This window comes from Manis javanica, chromosome 10 (assembly GCF_040802235.1).
Source record: "Manis javanica isolate MJ-LG chromosome 10, MJ_LKY, whole genome shotgun sequence".
Classification (NCBI taxonomy): domain Eukaryota; kingdom Metazoa; phylum Chordata; class Mammalia; order Pholidota; family Manidae; genus Manis; species Manis javanica.
The window spans coordinates 30,208,196-30,224,536 of NC_133165.1; the positions used below are offsets into that span (position 1 = coordinate 30,208,196).

Here is a 16,341-nt window from a genome sequence, read left to right on the forward strand (position 1 = left end):
GTTTCTGGACTCTGCTCCATCATGCTACCTAAAGTCAGCTTCCAGTCCATCAACCACATACCTCGTAGCTTCAAATTCCTCTTCTTTCTCATGGATTTTCCAGTCAATGTCAGCTTTAACCTGGGCCAGTTCCAGCTGAATTTGAATCACCTTGCTGTCTTCAACCTGCCAGGAATATAAACATTAGTCTGTCTGGCCAAGCATGTGTGTGGTCCCTGGTCAAGGGTCCAGCCTCTGAGGTGATGGCCATGTGGTTACCTTCAGGGACTCAGTTTCTTCCAGAGCCACCTGGAGCTCTCCCTTCTCAGTCTCCAATTTTTTCTTCAATTTCTGCATCTCATGCATGCTCTGTCCTGTACCCAGCTGATCAAGCAGTTCCTTTATCTCCTCTGAAAAAGGAAAATTCCTGTTTACAAGGCATATGAAGACTACCAGCTTCTCAGGGTCATGGCATGCGGCACAGACATTCCTTTGTTGGGGCCAGAAGCAGACACTCTAGCCTCATTGTATCAAAAGAGATCTGATAAACTCCATTGTTGTATTGTGGAGCCTCTGGGCTTGGACACTGGAGAACAGTGGGCTCAAGCTTCTCTTTTTATAGATGACAAAGAGTGAGCAAGCACAGAGCAGCTTTGGGGCCAGTGCCCAGGAACTCCCCAGGCCTATTAGTCCTATATGAGAGGCCTGCCTTCCTCAGGCAGCCCCCTTCCCCCAACCAGGTCTCAAAACCCACCTCACAAGACCACTGTTGGGAAGATTAGAGCCTTTCTGATCTTCTTTCTCAGTTGGAGACTTCTCAGTTGCCCACCCAGAGGAACTCCCAGGGACCTACAGCACTTTGGAGTAGGCACAAATCTCAGCCCACAACCAGAGATGTCCAAGAAATGAGACTGTCTGGATTTCTCCATCACCAAACTCCTTCTACACCAAGCATCCTTGCCTTCAGAGAAATCTCATTTAATCCTGAATCTCCCTGCTGGGGTTCTAAGTTCTAGGGGTTTTGGAGAGCACTGGGGGCATCACCTAAGCCTCAGCTGTTAGTGTCCACCTGGTCTGGCATCACTGACACATCTGTGGCCCACATGGCTTCCCATCATCTGGGCGTGGTGGCTGTTTCTGGAACATTCTCTAGTGCGCTGCTCTGGGACTGCCCTCTGCCCCCACAGCCTGTGTGGCTATTCTCCTCCATGGCTCCCACCAGGCTGGGGCTGCTTTCAAGGTTTGCTCCCACCTGCCAGGTGAGGTGCATATTCCTCTGCTCTTAACCTCCAGGTTACTTGGGAGTTTTCTCATCGGTGCCAGGAGCTGGTAGGGGAGTGAGGAGGCAGGGACCCTCACTGGTACCTGGTATCAACCCCCTCCTATTTTCCTTCCTCTCCTAGTCCAGGCAAACTTTTTTTGGTTTAGTTGCTCATCCCAATCTCTCTGTCATGTATTTACTTTAGGTTCAAGTCCTTGGGTACTTACGCTTTTGGTGTTAAGAAAGCAGAATCATCCTGTTCTGTGTTCTGCCCCTGCCAGCAGAGCCTGCCTGGTCTTCAGGGAGCTAAGCTGTCCCCAGAAGCCCTGGGCCTTTACCTAGATATGAGGTGCCTCACACAACCCTTGAGCAACAGCAAGATGCTGTCCGTGTGCCTGGGCAGGAGCTGAGTCATACTGGCAACGTCAGCCCACCTTCCCAGGCTACATGACCAACAGTGCTCTGTGTTGCCTGGTGCTGTGAAATTGGGCACGTCACCTCCACCCACTTCTCCAGGCTTTCTTAAGTTTCCCATCTGTGAAAGGTGGGGTGGGAAAGGAGCTGTCTCCAAGGTTCTCTCCAGTCCAAGGATTCAACAATTCTGTGATGAAACCTGTGTTCCTCTAAGTCAGTTGCTACACACAGCATGTCTTAGTTGGAAGGAGGCCAAAGCTAACAGTTCTGGCAAAATGTTGCAATTTTGCTAATGCCCACTTGCTACAAAGCAAGCTCCAGGGAGCTTCAGATTCCTGTTTGCTGGGATGTCCTCATAGCCTGTGTCCCTGTGTGTGTTCCCATGATTGGCACACAGGAGGGGCTCTCTGAGCATTTGCCTAGTGACCAGATGTGATGGATGTACACGTGGCCCAGAGCTTCCATGCACATTGTGCCATACCAGGCCTGTGCATCTGCCTGTGCCTCCCATGTTGCATGTCGCACTGTAGATCTAGCTGGCCCTTACAATCCTGACAGGATTCTATGGGGCCAAGAAGTGGGACAGACACAGGCAGGCCAGGCCCCATGAGTCACGATCAGGTGGCCACTCTGTCTGAGTCAACCCCGACTCACCTGCCAGCTCAGGTCTGGAGCTTTCAGGTGGATGGGCTGGGATTAAGGTGCATCACCCCCAGACGTCACCCACACACACATACAGCTGTGCCCTGGTCAAATCTGGGACCTTGATTCTGACTGACTTCTTTTATTCTTAGCAGCCTGGGGCTCACACAGTCACAGGAAATACTCCTCTACTTATTAAGTACCTCTGTCTAAGCTGGGTTCTGACCCACATTACTGCTCATCACCCCCAAAGCCAATAAGATTGGCCTTAACCAGTCTTGGTTTTTAAGAGGGAGAGACTGAGTCTCTCAGCAGCTGAGAGGCTTGCCCAAGGCAGACAACTGGCCTACACTGAGCTGAAATTAACACCCTGAAGTCCACCTTCTTGGGACAAGGCTGAGTGGTGTGGGGAGGGAGCACCATCAGAACATCCTACCTTGGTGTGTCCAGTTTTGTATTCACATCCAGGTCAGTGGACCCCAGAAGCAGCTTTGAGGCTTCCTTGTTGTCTGTGAGCCCCAGAGGAATCACACTGGGGTTCCGCACTTGGTACTTGCCGGAAGAGAGATGGTGACAGTCGCCATCATTCCCAGGCTGGCAGCTCAGGAAGCATGTCAGTGTGGACACCCATTGATCCTGAGATGGCCTTGGAGTCAGGAACTGGACTTGTCTTGCAGATGCCCACGGCAGGCAGAGAAGACTTTGGGGAGCAAATGTTGGTGTGGGTTGGGAGTTCAGGGGAAGGTGCTCCTAGAAATGAAGACACCAAGATCTTTCCTTGCTGGTCCTTTCTTCAAGGCTCAGGAGAACTGCTTCTTGTCTGACCTGCCAGCAGCCCCCATTGTGATTTAGACAAGTCTTTCTCCAATTAGGAACTTCACAGGGCTTGGACAAGATGACCTCTAGGGACCCTTCCTGCTCCATTAGGCTGTGTTCATATACTCTTGCAAGTGGGGAGCAGGTAGAACTAAAATAATCCCTAAAGTGGTCATCTTAGTTTGGGGTCCTCCAGAAGCCAGCCCTGAGACAAGGATGCAAGTGCAAGTAGTGTATTTGGGAGGTGATGGAGTTGGGAAGTGGCGCAGGGAAGCCAATAAAAAGCATGTTATCAAGCCAATTATTACAATAGGCTGCTGGAGCTTAATGCTGCTGGGAGACTCTGGGAATGGTGGTGTGTTGGGACTGGCTCCCACTGGCTCATAAGAGCCAACTGTGTACATCTCTCCCTAACCACACTTTCAGTGATGTCACATTGATCACTCAAAATCAGCCAGAGGAGTATTTACACCATGAAAACTGGCAGACACTACAAATCAGGGCTTTTTTTTTAAAACCCAGAGAGCCTGTTGTTAACACTTACCAGCACTCCTAAGAGCCAGTATATAACACATCTTAGAGCTAGCTCACCAATGGTTGAGGGCTGCTCCTGAGGAGGCATTCATTCCTGGTACATTCATCCTGCCAGGTAGCAAGGCAGCCTCTGGCAGCCAGAGAAAGCCCTTAGGCAAAGAAAGGCAGGTGCTGGCAGTTGAAAGTTGGGCCAATGTGTACAAATGTAGTAACAGTGAGGTGGTATCATCATCCTATCCATGGTGTGTCCTACGATGGGACTCTATTTAACACTAATCAATCTGTGGGAACTCAGAACTGTACTCAAGGTATCAGGAAGACATCACTCACCTCTGTTTGAACTCTGGGTACTGCATCCTGTTCAGGAAGCCCTTCCTGCAAAATACGGATGCCTTCCAGGACTCCATTGCATCCACCATGCCTGCCAAGGGGGAGGACATAGGATTAGGGATCACGACTCTATCATGGCACAGGCCACTCCTTGCCACTCGAGGCTGAACTGAACATCCACGTTGTCAACCCATCTCCTCCCATCACTGTCTGGGGAGTCCCAGGGCCCCCACCATTACAAGGCCAAAGGCTCTCCTGAGTGTGACTTCTGGCTGATGCCCATCCAGCCAGAACATGATTTTTGCTTTACAAATAAGCTAGAATGTGATATTTGGATGATCTACTGTTGGGGAGTCTTTCAGTGCCCCATTTGCCCCAATCATCCCTAGTGATTAAAAATGAACTTAGTTTGGAGCAGACACTAGCTGCATAGCTCCTGAGGACTTCCAGCAGGGAGACAGGCCCCCATGTTGTGCCTGGTGGCTCGAACTCACTGGGGACAATGCAGTGGGCAAAGTGGGGGCAGGTGCCGTGGAGGGTGGCCATCAGTGTGTTCAGCTGCTCCTGCAGATGGAAGGAAAAGAAAGAGTGAGCAAAACTCAGCATTCATGTTGCAGGACACTCACAGTCAGGAGAGCTTCTTTGGAATTTAATTAAAATAAAAAATCAGTTCTTCAGTCACACCAACCACCTTTCAAGTACTCACTAGCCACATATGGCTAGCAGCTGACATATTGGATGGTGGCTGCCATATTGGGTAGCCTGTTGGACAGAAGAGAACGTTTCTGTCATTGCAGAAAATTTATTTGGGTAGTGCTGCCCCTGGAAGTCCAGTGACTTGCCCGAGGTGACATGGTTTACAAGAAGCAGGGCCCCTCCTGATTCAGTGCTGGCTAATGGGAGAGTCTTGGTACTAGAAGGAACTACACATGGTGCCCGTGTGGACAAACCCCTGCCATTGTTACCCTCCTTACTGGACAGTCCCTTGTCCTCTGCTTGGATACCTCCAATAAGGTGGCCCATTCTGCCTTAAGGCAGTCGGATCTTTGGGAAACAGTGAAGTATTTCTTCATGCAATATTTCCCCATTGGCTGCGTTTCTGCACTTTGATGTTTCCAGAAATGTCCAAACTTGTGGATGTTGTGACCAGTCCAGAAGACCTGCCAGCTAGCTCTTGGGCAGAAGATCTCAGACACTGATCTTTCCACTGGCCATGCCAGGCAAGTCCAGGAAAAGGGAATTCTGAATTTCAGTCTGAAATGATGTGGTTGGACTGGACCATCTCTTTCTGCCCTGTGGTCCTATGGATCTGTGACTATTTCAGAAGGAAACGGACTCTGAATGAAGCAGGTGAATGTGGGCATAAGAATGAAATCACCCTGTCCTGGGCTGTGAGGTGGCAGCCAAACTACCACACTATTGAAAAGGAGGGTCAGTGGTAGGGAGGGTTCCCTGGGTATCAGGGGGCTTCTGGGGCAGCCTCTACTCACGCTGCAGAAGCTGGAGATGGTCATGAAGAGGACCCTTTCTTCTTCTTCTTGCTTCCAGCTGAGGAATAGGGATAAGTGTGTCAGTAGCCAGCATGGAGGCAGACAGCCCCACTCAGTGCTCTGTATCAGGGACATGCATTCTCTGGTTTAAAAAAGGCTTTTCTAGTTGAGGTTCAGCCCTCACACCAGGAAAATGCGGTCTACCAGAGAGTGGGTGAATGAACTGATTGTGATATAAATGCCAAACAGAGTGTTATGCTTTCTGGAGAGTGTGTAGCCCTTTGTGATTTAGGGCTGGCACAGGGGCACAAACCGTTCCCATTGCCTGGGGAGGAAGAAGAGCCACCACACCATCTGGAGGAATCGCATGTTGGTGGTGAAAACATCTCTGAGCTCAAGGAGATTTACACTTCTTGCCTCCTGAGTGGCAGTCCCATTGGGCAGCTCCCCCACAGGGTGCTCCCCTCTGGGCTCCATGACCTCTATTGGGTAGGAGATCGGGCTGGGTTTGGCATTTGCCTATGACAGAGGAGAGCAGAGAGGACAAAATAAGCACATTTAGGTGGCATCTTCTCTAAGGTTGACGTAGGCTCCACTCAGAGGTGATATGGGCCCAGTGATCAAATCGGCTGCTGGATGCTCCCAAAATGCATCCACATCTCTGTTGCACTGTGATCCATACTGCAAGGAACTTGGCATTCATTCACTCATCCATTCAGTGACTGCTGAATAAGAGTTTTGTTTTCTTCTTTCCATTTTGGCCACCAAAGGGCATTAGCAGAGAGAGACTGGACACAATAAGGGGTTAGCTGTATCTGGAGCCTTTTCTTTGAAGAGAAGGCCCAGGAGCACCAGGCTTGATTTCTGTAACAAGCCCACCACTGTCTCATTCAGGGGGTCTTTGTTCTTCTCCAGCCAGCCTGTGATGTTGTAACCCACCTGGATGGGGACAAGAGCTGGTGGTTGCCTTTCAGCCTGCACCTTCCGGGTCCCACAGCCAGAACCTCTCCCTACAGTTCTGCCTGCTCTGGGTTCCCAGGACCAAACTTCACCCCATCTCCTGGGACTTCATATCTTAGGATATTCCTGAACCCAGGTCTGAGGGGGAGGCTCCGTAAACCTCTTTCCTGGGCATTTGTAGTTTCCTGTTTGTCTAGGATACACTGTCTCTGAGCTTTGCCCACAAACTAGGACTCCCCGGCTATTCTCTGCTGGGCTATGCTTTTCTCTTGCATGTCTTACTTTGCTGGCCACACTGAACCTCCCTGGCCCCTGGGTCTCCTACCCAGTGGACTGAGCCTGGACGATCCAGTGGCCTTGACCACCAGAATCCTGAGCTGCATGAAGAACTCCCTGTAAGAGTATCTGATCCCTCCTTGCTGAGGCTCACACATCCCCTGGCAATTGCCTGGTGGAAGCGGGGGCTCCATCCATTCAGAATTGGGGGTTCCAGATATCCAAGTATTTGGACATCCACTAATTTGTTTCTCATTTTGCCATATGGCCCCAGCTGAAGAGGCAAAGACAAAGGAGACTTTCAGATCTTTCCACTGTGCACAGAAAACCAAGGGGAGCAAATGAGAAGCCAAAACCTTTGGGTTTGCTTTCTCCTCTGCAGGGTATAGACGTTCATTGCCCCTGGGCCTCCCTTTAAGCCTTCTTGGAAGTGCACAGGATGCATTTGACTGGATAGTCCATTGCTATAAATACAGAGCTCTTATTTCTTTGTGGGAGGTGAGGTGAAGCACTGCAGTCGGGCTCCAAGCCTGCCAGTTGTTCTACGTATTGGCAGAATCCATTTCACGAGTAGTTGGCATTGTTATGGTTGATGAGATCATAAAATCTCAGCCCCAGTAGCCAATCCAATGGCAGTCTTCCTGACAGCTCTGTCCTAAGGCTGCCGTTTCCCTGAAGTTAAGCCCACAGAGGCTCACCAAACTGGTGTTACAAGGACCACTGGCATTTAGGGCATCTCCTGAAACCCCAAGGAAACCAGACACAGTCCTACAAGCTTGCTGAACAGAAGTTGTCTCCCCTATCAATTATTCAAATAGAACCTGGTTGCTCTTAATTCCTTCCAACCCAAGGACTTAGTTTATCATGAATGAAAAAGCCACTCCGTCAATGTTGCCTTGTTAGTTTGTTGACCACCAGCTGTCAGCGGGACAAGTTAATCAATTGGGGAATAATTGACTGGCTTATGAAAAATTTTTTTCTTTTTGTGAATGTTGTCTTCTCTAACCAACATTGAAGTTCAGCCATCAAACCGAGGGCTTTAGACAGTGGTGTGGCCCTGGCAGGTCTGAGAGCACAACACGCTGGTCGCTCCTTAGCAGGCCCCGCGGTTGGATTGCTTTGGAACTCTCAGGGGGAAAAGGGTTGAGGAAGTATGATCCAGGGCTCACTCCAACAAGCTGATCCCCCTGTTATATCCCAGCGATGTTCGTTGGAGGCAGAAAGCCTCAGGAAAGGCTTGGCAGTATGGACCTACGGTAATAGAAGCTGACAGCAGGCAGCAAGCGGCCACAGGGGGCGCCGAGGCAGCATCACAGTGCCTGCGCAGCGGACGAGCTGGAAGTGGGCCCCGGCCCCGGGCCCTTCCCCGCCTTGGGCTTGAGGGAGTTGCTGGACTTGCCCAGGTGGTTGTCGTACATGGCCGCCTTGAATACGGCGCCAGTGGCCTTGGGGAAGACACACTTTTCCTCCAAGATGGAGAAGATGCCCATGGGCTAGAAGGGAAGAGAACAGATGGTGTTAGAGGAGGATCCCAATGGGGCCGCTCAGTCGTTGGCCTGGGGTCGATGGGAGGGCCGCCCCAGAAACCTACTTGGCTAGCCAGGAACAGAACTCTGGGCAGTGACCTGGGAATGGTGCTGGCTTGGTGCTCCGTGGTCTGGTCTTCAAATGCCACAGCCCTTCAGTCTTGAAAAATGCTAGAATTCATCAAGTCCAGCAGAAGGGAAAACTGAAGTATGAAGGGGCTACATAGCACCCCAAATGCTAATCCCACCCAAACAGTGGTTCCAGGTGGGCTTGGCCCTCAAAAAAATGGTGAAATCAATGCCACCTGCCCTCTGCATGGATGTCTCTCCTACCTGCTTCTGCCCCTCAGTGGTTTTCCTGGCTGCCAGGTCCCTCATTGGTTCTAGTTCTCTTCTCACAAAAACAGGGAGCTCATAAATGCTGTTAGTGACTTAATATTCCCACCATCCATGGGAGCAGTCTGGAATTCTAACGAAGACTTACCTCAAAGCTCAAGCCTGAGGACATCTCAGGCTCTCGAACAGCTGGACAGGGAGGATTTGTAGGTGTTAAGAGAACAGTTGTATTATGCACACAGCCTGTTTTGGGGGACGCTTCTCCTGGGAGTTTAATGCTGGCCCCGCATCAGAGACCCCTGGCTGCCTTGATGATAACTTCTCTGTGATGGGCCCAAGGATGAGCCTCAGAGACAAGATGTGTTTGTTCTTTTTAAAAATTTTTTACTTTGAGATAATTTCAGGCTTGCATTCCTACATACCCTCCATCTAGCTTCTCCAAATGTTAACATAACTTCTGTAAACTAATGAAAACCAGGGAATTAACACTGATATAGTACTACAGACTTTGTTCAAATTTTATCATTTGTCCTGTTCATGTCCTTTATTTAGCCCTTATCTGCATTTAACCAAATAATATATAGTCTTAAACTAGACCATTTGCTAAAATATTCCCTATGGTACAATTGCAGGATAGACTATTAGATTGCCTAGGTTAAAAACTGACTGCCACTCACAGGTTGAATGACTGTGGACAATGTCTTTCCTTCTCTGTGCCTCACTGTTTCCATCTGTGAAATGGAAGTGATAAATTAACCCCCTGCATACAGCAGCCAGTAAGTAAAGGCATACAGCAGCCCAAATAACAGTGCCCATTGCAGTCACTTGTACCCATTTTGCAAAGAGGAAGCTAGATGTCATACCAACCAAGGTCATCAGCAATGTTGCTGACTGCCCAAGTCCATGTGCTACCTCCCCACAGGCCCCAGTGAAGTCCCCTCCTGAGGTGTGCCTCGTCAGGGCCCTGGCCTCTCTCCAAGACACTCCTTTGATAAGCAGGTTACCTCCTGGAAAGGAGGTTGATGCAAGCCTGCAGGTCAAGGCCAAAGTCAATGAAGACCCATTCAGGGCCCTCCCTCTTGGACTCCTGCTCCAGCACGAACATGCGGTGGTTGAAGAACTGCTGCAGCTTCTTGTTGGTGACGTTGATGCACAGCTGTTCAAAGCTGTTGAATTGTGCTGGGAGGGCAGAGGGGGGAATGAGGCCAGACACAGTCACAGCCCCTCCCAGGACCAAGGGATGAGCCATAAGCACAACTAAAATTGCTAAGGGCTAACCAGTGCCAGGCACCACTCCAGATGCCTACACCCTGACTGGCAGTCCCACAAGAAGCCCTTCTCTGTTACCCTCCCTACAAAGCACTGCTGCTTTGTGCTTTGTAGGGAGGGTAACAGATGCCAGGAACCCAAATTCTGACACCCACCCTGGGTAGCTAGTGAGAATCACTGTGGAAAGAACCATTTTCTTTCCAGAGATGGAAATCATTTAAGAGACTTTATGGATATGACTCCCTGAGTGCCCTCATCAGTCTCTGCGTAGTTTTTCTCACCCTCATCTGTAGGATGAAGGAGTTTGAAGGGGTTTACAAGCACCTCCCCACCTTTTTTTTTAAAGCAGGGACTGCTTTCTCAGAATGAAACCTCATGCTGAAGCCTCATATGCGAAAACAGGTTAAAGCAGAGGCGCTGTTGTGTCACTCACATGCACCAGACCCTGGGCTAAGCCACACCTGCTCCAAAACCTTATAAGGCAAGAATGATTAGTGTCCCCATTTACAGTGGGGAAATGGAGGCACACAGCTTGGAAGTAGTCAAGCTGGGGTTTGAACCCTGTTTGTCTATTTCACACACTCTGCTGTTGGCCCAGGATGTCCTCCTCCCCTAGTCTCACACTTTCTGGCTATCAGTGGCTGCCTAGGACTCCAGGGAACACACTTTTGAGAGTCTAAAGCTCCTTCTACCCATGAAATTAAGTGATCCTATTGTAGATAGCAGCCAAACTAGCCTTTTAGAGCCTAAAAGAAATTGGGGTAAACTGTTTTAAAACAAACAAACAAAAACTCTATCTGTGGCTACTAGAAATCAGAATGATAGGATAGCAAAGCTGGAATGGATCTTAAAGATCATCTCTTCCAGACTGCTCATTTTAAAGAAAACTAGCTCAGAGAGGGGAACCCACTTTCCTAAGGACACACAGCTAGTTGGCGGCCAACCTGAGTCCAGAACCAGGTCTACTGACTCCTAATCATGCTGTCTCCAGTTACAAAGGTAAAAATCTTCCTGACCCACAATATTAGACTTGTGATGAGACCCGAGCCTCACTTGTGGGCAAGAAGTGGGAAGCTACCAGTGCTGCACTAATAAATCAGCTCTCTCTTTCTAAAATAAAAAAAGCCTGATTTGTAGTGTTGGCAAATTTCCATGGTGTAAATACCCCATGGCCATGTATCAACATAATGACAACTGGCTCACAATATTCCTGAATATTTAACAATCAGCTCTTATGACCTAGTGCAGGGGGGCTCCAGCACACCATTCTTCTTACCCATTTTGTTCACAGCATCCTTCATGACTTGGCCCCATACAAATGAAGGACCTTCCTGGAGGCCAGAAGTCAGAGACCCAGAAGCAAACTGAGATTGACCCACCCCAGGTCCAAGGTGAGCAATAAGAGAGCCATGGTGAAAGGCAGCTTATGAAAGGAGGACGGCCACCCCAAAGCAGAAATTAAATGCAAGGCCAGGCACACCTTAAAGATCTCGAAGCCGGCGATGTCCAGCACCCCGATGAAGAACTGCCTCTGCATCTTGATGTCCAAGGTCTTATTGATACTGACCACCTGCCACTTGAACATCTTTTCATAGGTGGCCTTGACCAGGGCCCGATGGCGTTGCTGCGTCGTTCCGTGTTCTGGCCCTTCTGCCCAGACGCATTGCCTGCTTTGACCCGGGGCCTGGTGATGCCCTTCTGGAGCTTCCTGGAATTGAGACCCATGAGGTGGGCGACTTTGCCAGTCACTCAGTAAGGATGGGAGAACCAGGTGAGTGAAAGAAAGATGGTGCCCTGCCCTGGGGAATCATAGCACCATCTGTGTGGTTAGGGAAGTGGGCGTGGGGGGAGAGACAAGGTCTGAGGAGGTTTCCACACTCAAAGTCAAGTGGAAAAGCAGAGTGTAGAAACCAAAATCATGTCTCTGACTCTCTGTCATGTTTCTAAGAATGTCAATGTCTGGACCTCCGAGGAACATTCTTGGTTTACAGCATGTCTCTGAAATGTGCATGAAGCCCAGGAGAGCCGTGAGCCCCTGCTGCTGGCTGTCTCCTCAGCCCCAGCTGAGCACCTACCCCCCGGGGTGTCCACTTCAGCTTGCTCCTCTCTTGGCTTCTGCTTGAACTTCATGTTGTCAAAGTGCATGATGCCCCCAGTCAGCTTATAAATGCCCATCTTCTCTTCAGCACTGAAGCCTAGCACATCAAAGGCAACCTTTGAGGCCACAGGGAGGAGAAAGTCGAGAAACTCCTGCTTTCTCATTCCACTGAGTGGAGGCCGTGGCACTGCAATGGCGGGGTGGCACCCACGGGCCACTGTGGCAGGGTGTGGGCTCCGGAGGCCAGGCATGCTGACCAGGGAGAAGTCTATTTTCCTCCAAGGAGCCCCGACCGGCTGCTCTGTGATATAGTCGCTATATTTAACCTCTGTGGCCTCTGTTTAGTCATCTGCAACATGCGGATAGTAGGTGTGCATAAGGATAAACCAGAATGATGTGTAAATGTTTAGTCTAGTGCTTGGCACATAGTGGGTGCTTGACAAATAATAATAAAGGGAAGTAGCATTATTATTACCATTATTATTACTGTTAAGTCTTCCTGCTAGGTACCAGGGGAAGGGGCAGGCAAAGTGTGTCAGGAGTCAGTTCTGCTGTCCAGGGAGGGAGTACACAGAAATGCCCAATGGAAGCCACAGGTGCGTGGTGTCAAAGAGGAGGAGAGGGGCCGTGGGGACTGAGGAGATGAGAGGGTCATTTCTAGCTGGGCTGGGAGGAGGAAATGCAATGTGAAATATATGGCCCCTTAGATCCCTGTGGAATCCTAGCTCAGCTCTGCAGAGAGAAACCCTGCTTCCTATGACAGGCTTGGGATAAATGCCAACTCAAGGGAAGATCCAGCAGCTCTGAGTGGTGCCCCTCCCCAGTTCTGGTGGCAGTGCACGCAGGGCCCCAATGTTTCTGTCTTGGCTCTCCTGCCTTTTGCCAGCCGCACCTGCCCACTTACATCTGTGATCTGCCGCTCCTCCCCGTAGTCCATGTTTTCCACCCTGGTGATGCCCTGGCTCACTCAGTGGTACTCCTAGGGTGGGGGACTAGCAGCAAAGTCTCTGCTGAGAGCAGGAAAGGTGAGCCGCTTGGGAATATGTGGGTTTCTTCTCTTTCATTTTTAACTCATATCTCTAAATGCCTTTCATGGGCCAGGCATGATGGGGGCTTCCTGGGGATTACATAGCTGAATGAGACATGTCCCTGCCCTCTGAGATCACCCAGAATCGTGGGGCACTTGAATAGGGTGCACAAGGAACTTTAGAATGGCAAGAGGGTCTCAGAAACTTGGTTATGTCCTTCCTCACTTGGCCCAGTACCTGGCACCTAGTGGGCACCCAATAGCTATTTTTGGAATAAATGAAGTCAAATTTTGCTCCTTTCTCTCTCCTATAAAAAGCAGGTCATACTTCAAGGTGGAAGGTAACACAATGATTGTAGGCAATAACAACCACTTGCATATAATATGCATGAATGTTGTTGCTTTTACAAAGATACACTCACTTCTATTTTTCCTCAAATATGTGCCCCTCTGGGTCTTTGTTTTTCCACTTTTGGAAGAGACATGGGTACAAGAAATATTTTCCTTTCCTTTCCTTTCTTCTGTTGAGAATAACTACAGCCCAAGGAGGAGAATAAATGGTAGCTATCACTCTGCTTCAAGGTTGGGAGGGCAGTAAGGCTTGGTAGGGAGTGTGGTAAATAGGAGAGCCTGAGCTCCATCCAAAGAGGCCACCACCACTCAACTGCCGTGATTAGTGCCACATTGGAGGTCAGGCCCATGGCTACTGGATCTTCTGCTACACAAGAGAAACCAGGAAATCAGATTTTTATATGAAATATTCCAATTTCAAAATGCCATCCATTACTTAAAAAAGATACTGTGTACGACACAGAAAAGTCCACCTGTGAGTGGAGGATGGCACCTAGTCTCTGGCTGGGTTAGGAGGTGTGTATGTGGAAGGTTGAGTGTTCCTTCCTCCAACCTTACATCCTGAGTAAATCTGCTATGGATGGTTGAGCATGTTGGTGCCTGCACAAGGGCATCCTGTAAGTGGGTGAGTGTAGTGTGCTCACTGAGCTGTGTACCCAATGTGGGCTGTGTCCACCCAGAGGGGAGCCTCTTGTTACTGCACATGCAGTGGCCCCTGGCTGACCTCTGCTGCTATCTGAGCGTTGGGCCTAGAGACTGCAGGTCCAAGACCTGGGGAGAAGTCTAAAGCCCTATAGGCTTTTTTTCCCAGGTCTATGTCTCAGTCATGAGTTATAGGCATCCCAAACCCCATCTGTGAAATGGGCCAACAATGGTGTTAAGCCTCATTAGCCTGTTGGGAAGATGATGTGTGAGTAGAGCTCCCTGTAACCAATTCACTCAAAGCTAAAGAGATTTGTGCAGAACCACAGGGGTAACACCAGACCCTGGCACATGGGGATTTTTTATTGGAACAAGAGGAAAAGCAAATTAAGGGGCAGGCAGACAGACATAAAGATCTTTACCAATAAGTTCAGGCTTCTTGTTAGAATCTGGTACTGGTAGAAAATGTGGTAGCCCCTCTCAGCTGTTTGCTGAGAGATGACATGAGATTTCTCTAAGAAATCTGGAAGAAGATGTGCACAAATATCTATATGCAGACCCATTCTGCCTGGAGTGCAGGGCTCTCTGGAAAGCAGGGCTCCCCTCTCCAAAAGCCCTGTGCAATAACCAATCATGGGTCCATTCTTCCCTCTCCCCAGGACATACAGCTTCCGCAGGGCCTGACTGCTGACGGAGGGGAGCTTGGGAGCAGGGCCAGCCTCCTGGGTGTGAGACTGGCTGCTTTCAGAAGGGCCCTCCACTTGGTCTAATGTTTCTTTGTTGCTGTTTGGAAATTCTTGCTTTTTGAACAAGGGGCCCCTCATTTTCAGTTTGCACTGAGCCCCGCACATTCTGTAACTGGTCTTGCCCAGAAGAACCCTCCAAAAGGGGCCTGACTCACAGCTCTCCATGTCAGCTCCAGCCTGTCTGCCTGTAGTTCCGGAGTGGATTCGGATGAACCTGCCCTGAGCGGGGAGGAGAGGGGAGGTCCGTGAGGGAGGGTACATAGTTCTAAACCAACACAGAGCTCAGGTTTGGCCACTGTCACGCACTGGCAGCTCCCCCACCGGATTCCAGGGGTGCCATGGGGCGTGTAACTAGCCAGATGTGGTGGAACACAGAGCTGTGGCTTTCCCACACAGGTGGGCAGAGAAGGAGATGGACAGGCACAGAGCTCAGTTTAGGGTCTGTGGGGGGGACTGTAGTTTTGGGGCACTTGTGGGGAAGAGGAGCACCAGCAGGAGGGTCTGGGACCCTTTGGAAGCCTACTTAGAGCCAGGCATGGTGGGAATTTGGCCAGCGGGTAGACAGCACTCTAAGAGAGTAGAGACACTGCATCCTCTCTCTGACCTCTGCAGAGCCGTGCAGAAATTCTGTTAATAGAAGGCTCTGTATATCCTTCTCTGCCTCTCCTGTCCATTTGCCCTCCCCTCTGTTCCTCACCTGCCCCCACCTCTTCCCCGCCCAACCCTGTTTTTCTAGGTTCCCTGCCAGCCCACTGGCTCAGGCAAGGAGAGGCCCCAGCAGGAGATCAGGAGTCAGAGGGAAAGGCCAGGTGTTTCTTCTCCCTGGAAGACACCTCAAGTGGTGCTGAGCTCCCACCAATGGCCGAGCTAGAATCCACCAGGGCCCTGGGGACAGCCCCTGTCCTACACCTTCCCGTGGGGCTGGGAGACAGTTCTGGGGTCTCTATCACTGTGTTACCAAGCCTCTCTCTTACTCAAGCCCATGGATTTAAATACTGTCATGGGATCTCTTTAATCTCTTTGATACAGATCCTGGAAAAAAGGTGCCATGACTTACTTCATCCCATTCACATGTTTAAATCAGCCCCAGTTTCCTGCCTGGAATGGGGTGATGACACCTGCCCACCCCCCCACCCCCTTCAGGGCCACCGCTGGGCGCTCACACCCTCCCACATACAGAGCAGGAGGCGTTGTTGCTCCTGAAGGCCTCCAGCACAGGGTTTGCCTGGATGATTCGATCCTCTAGGGACCCCTGGCCTAGAGAGGAACACAGGCTGGGTGGCTCCTCGTCTGCTGCCTGGGGACCCAGGGATTTCAAATGACAGTGACTTGTGTGCCTGGAACCAGAGGGGAAAGGCCTTGGGGAAGCTGGGACATCAGGGCTGGAGGGGACCTGGGAGGAGGCACATGGCCTGAGAATTGTCCCCACTGGAGCCCCGGACACTGGAGGAGCACCTGGGGAGACGCTAGGCCTTGATTCTTAGCTGCTGTTTGCTCACTTTGCTGTTGGTGGGGAGATTCCTGAGTGAACTTGAAAACCCTTCCCTAGGGATCCTTGGTTTTTCTCCCAAGCTCTGTTATTTTGTTGTTGTTGACTTTTTACAGGCTCCACTGGTCCAGCTAACCCTCCTTGTGCCCCAGCGT

General features: G+C 50.3%; 1 protein-coding gene across 1 annotated transcript in view; it reads right to left on the reverse strand.

The window, feature by feature from the left end:
* Positions 1-16,341, reverse strand: part of MYH16 (myosin heavy chain 16) — a 39,288-nt gene that overhangs the window by 16,513 nt on the left and 6,434 nt on the right. The window contains 23 exon segments of the mRNA XM_073214261.1: positions 58-165; positions 259-389; positions 1,468-1,474; positions 2,733-2,758; positions 2,761-2,848; positions 3,973-4,026; positions 4,028-4,067; positions 4,428-4,540; positions 5,467-5,495; positions 5,498-5,533; positions 6,288-6,405; positions 8,017-8,051; positions 8,054-8,195; positions 9,625-9,743; positions 11,310-11,444; positions 11,447-11,581; positions 11,909-12,047; positions 12,836-12,912; positions 12,915-12,938; positions 14,374-14,398; positions 14,401-14,474; positions 14,853-14,916; positions 15,875-15,949. Coding sequence (XP_073070362.1) covers positions 58-165; positions 259-389; positions 1,468-1,474; positions 2,733-2,758; positions 2,761-2,848; positions 3,973-4,026; positions 4,028-4,067; positions 4,428-4,540; positions 5,467-5,495; positions 5,498-5,533; positions 6,288-6,405; positions 8,017-8,051; positions 8,054-8,195; positions 9,625-9,743; positions 11,310-11,444; positions 11,447-11,581; positions 11,909-12,047; positions 12,836-12,912; positions 12,915-12,938; positions 14,374-14,398; positions 14,401-14,474; positions 14,853-14,916; positions 15,875-15,949 — 1,794 coding nt within the window.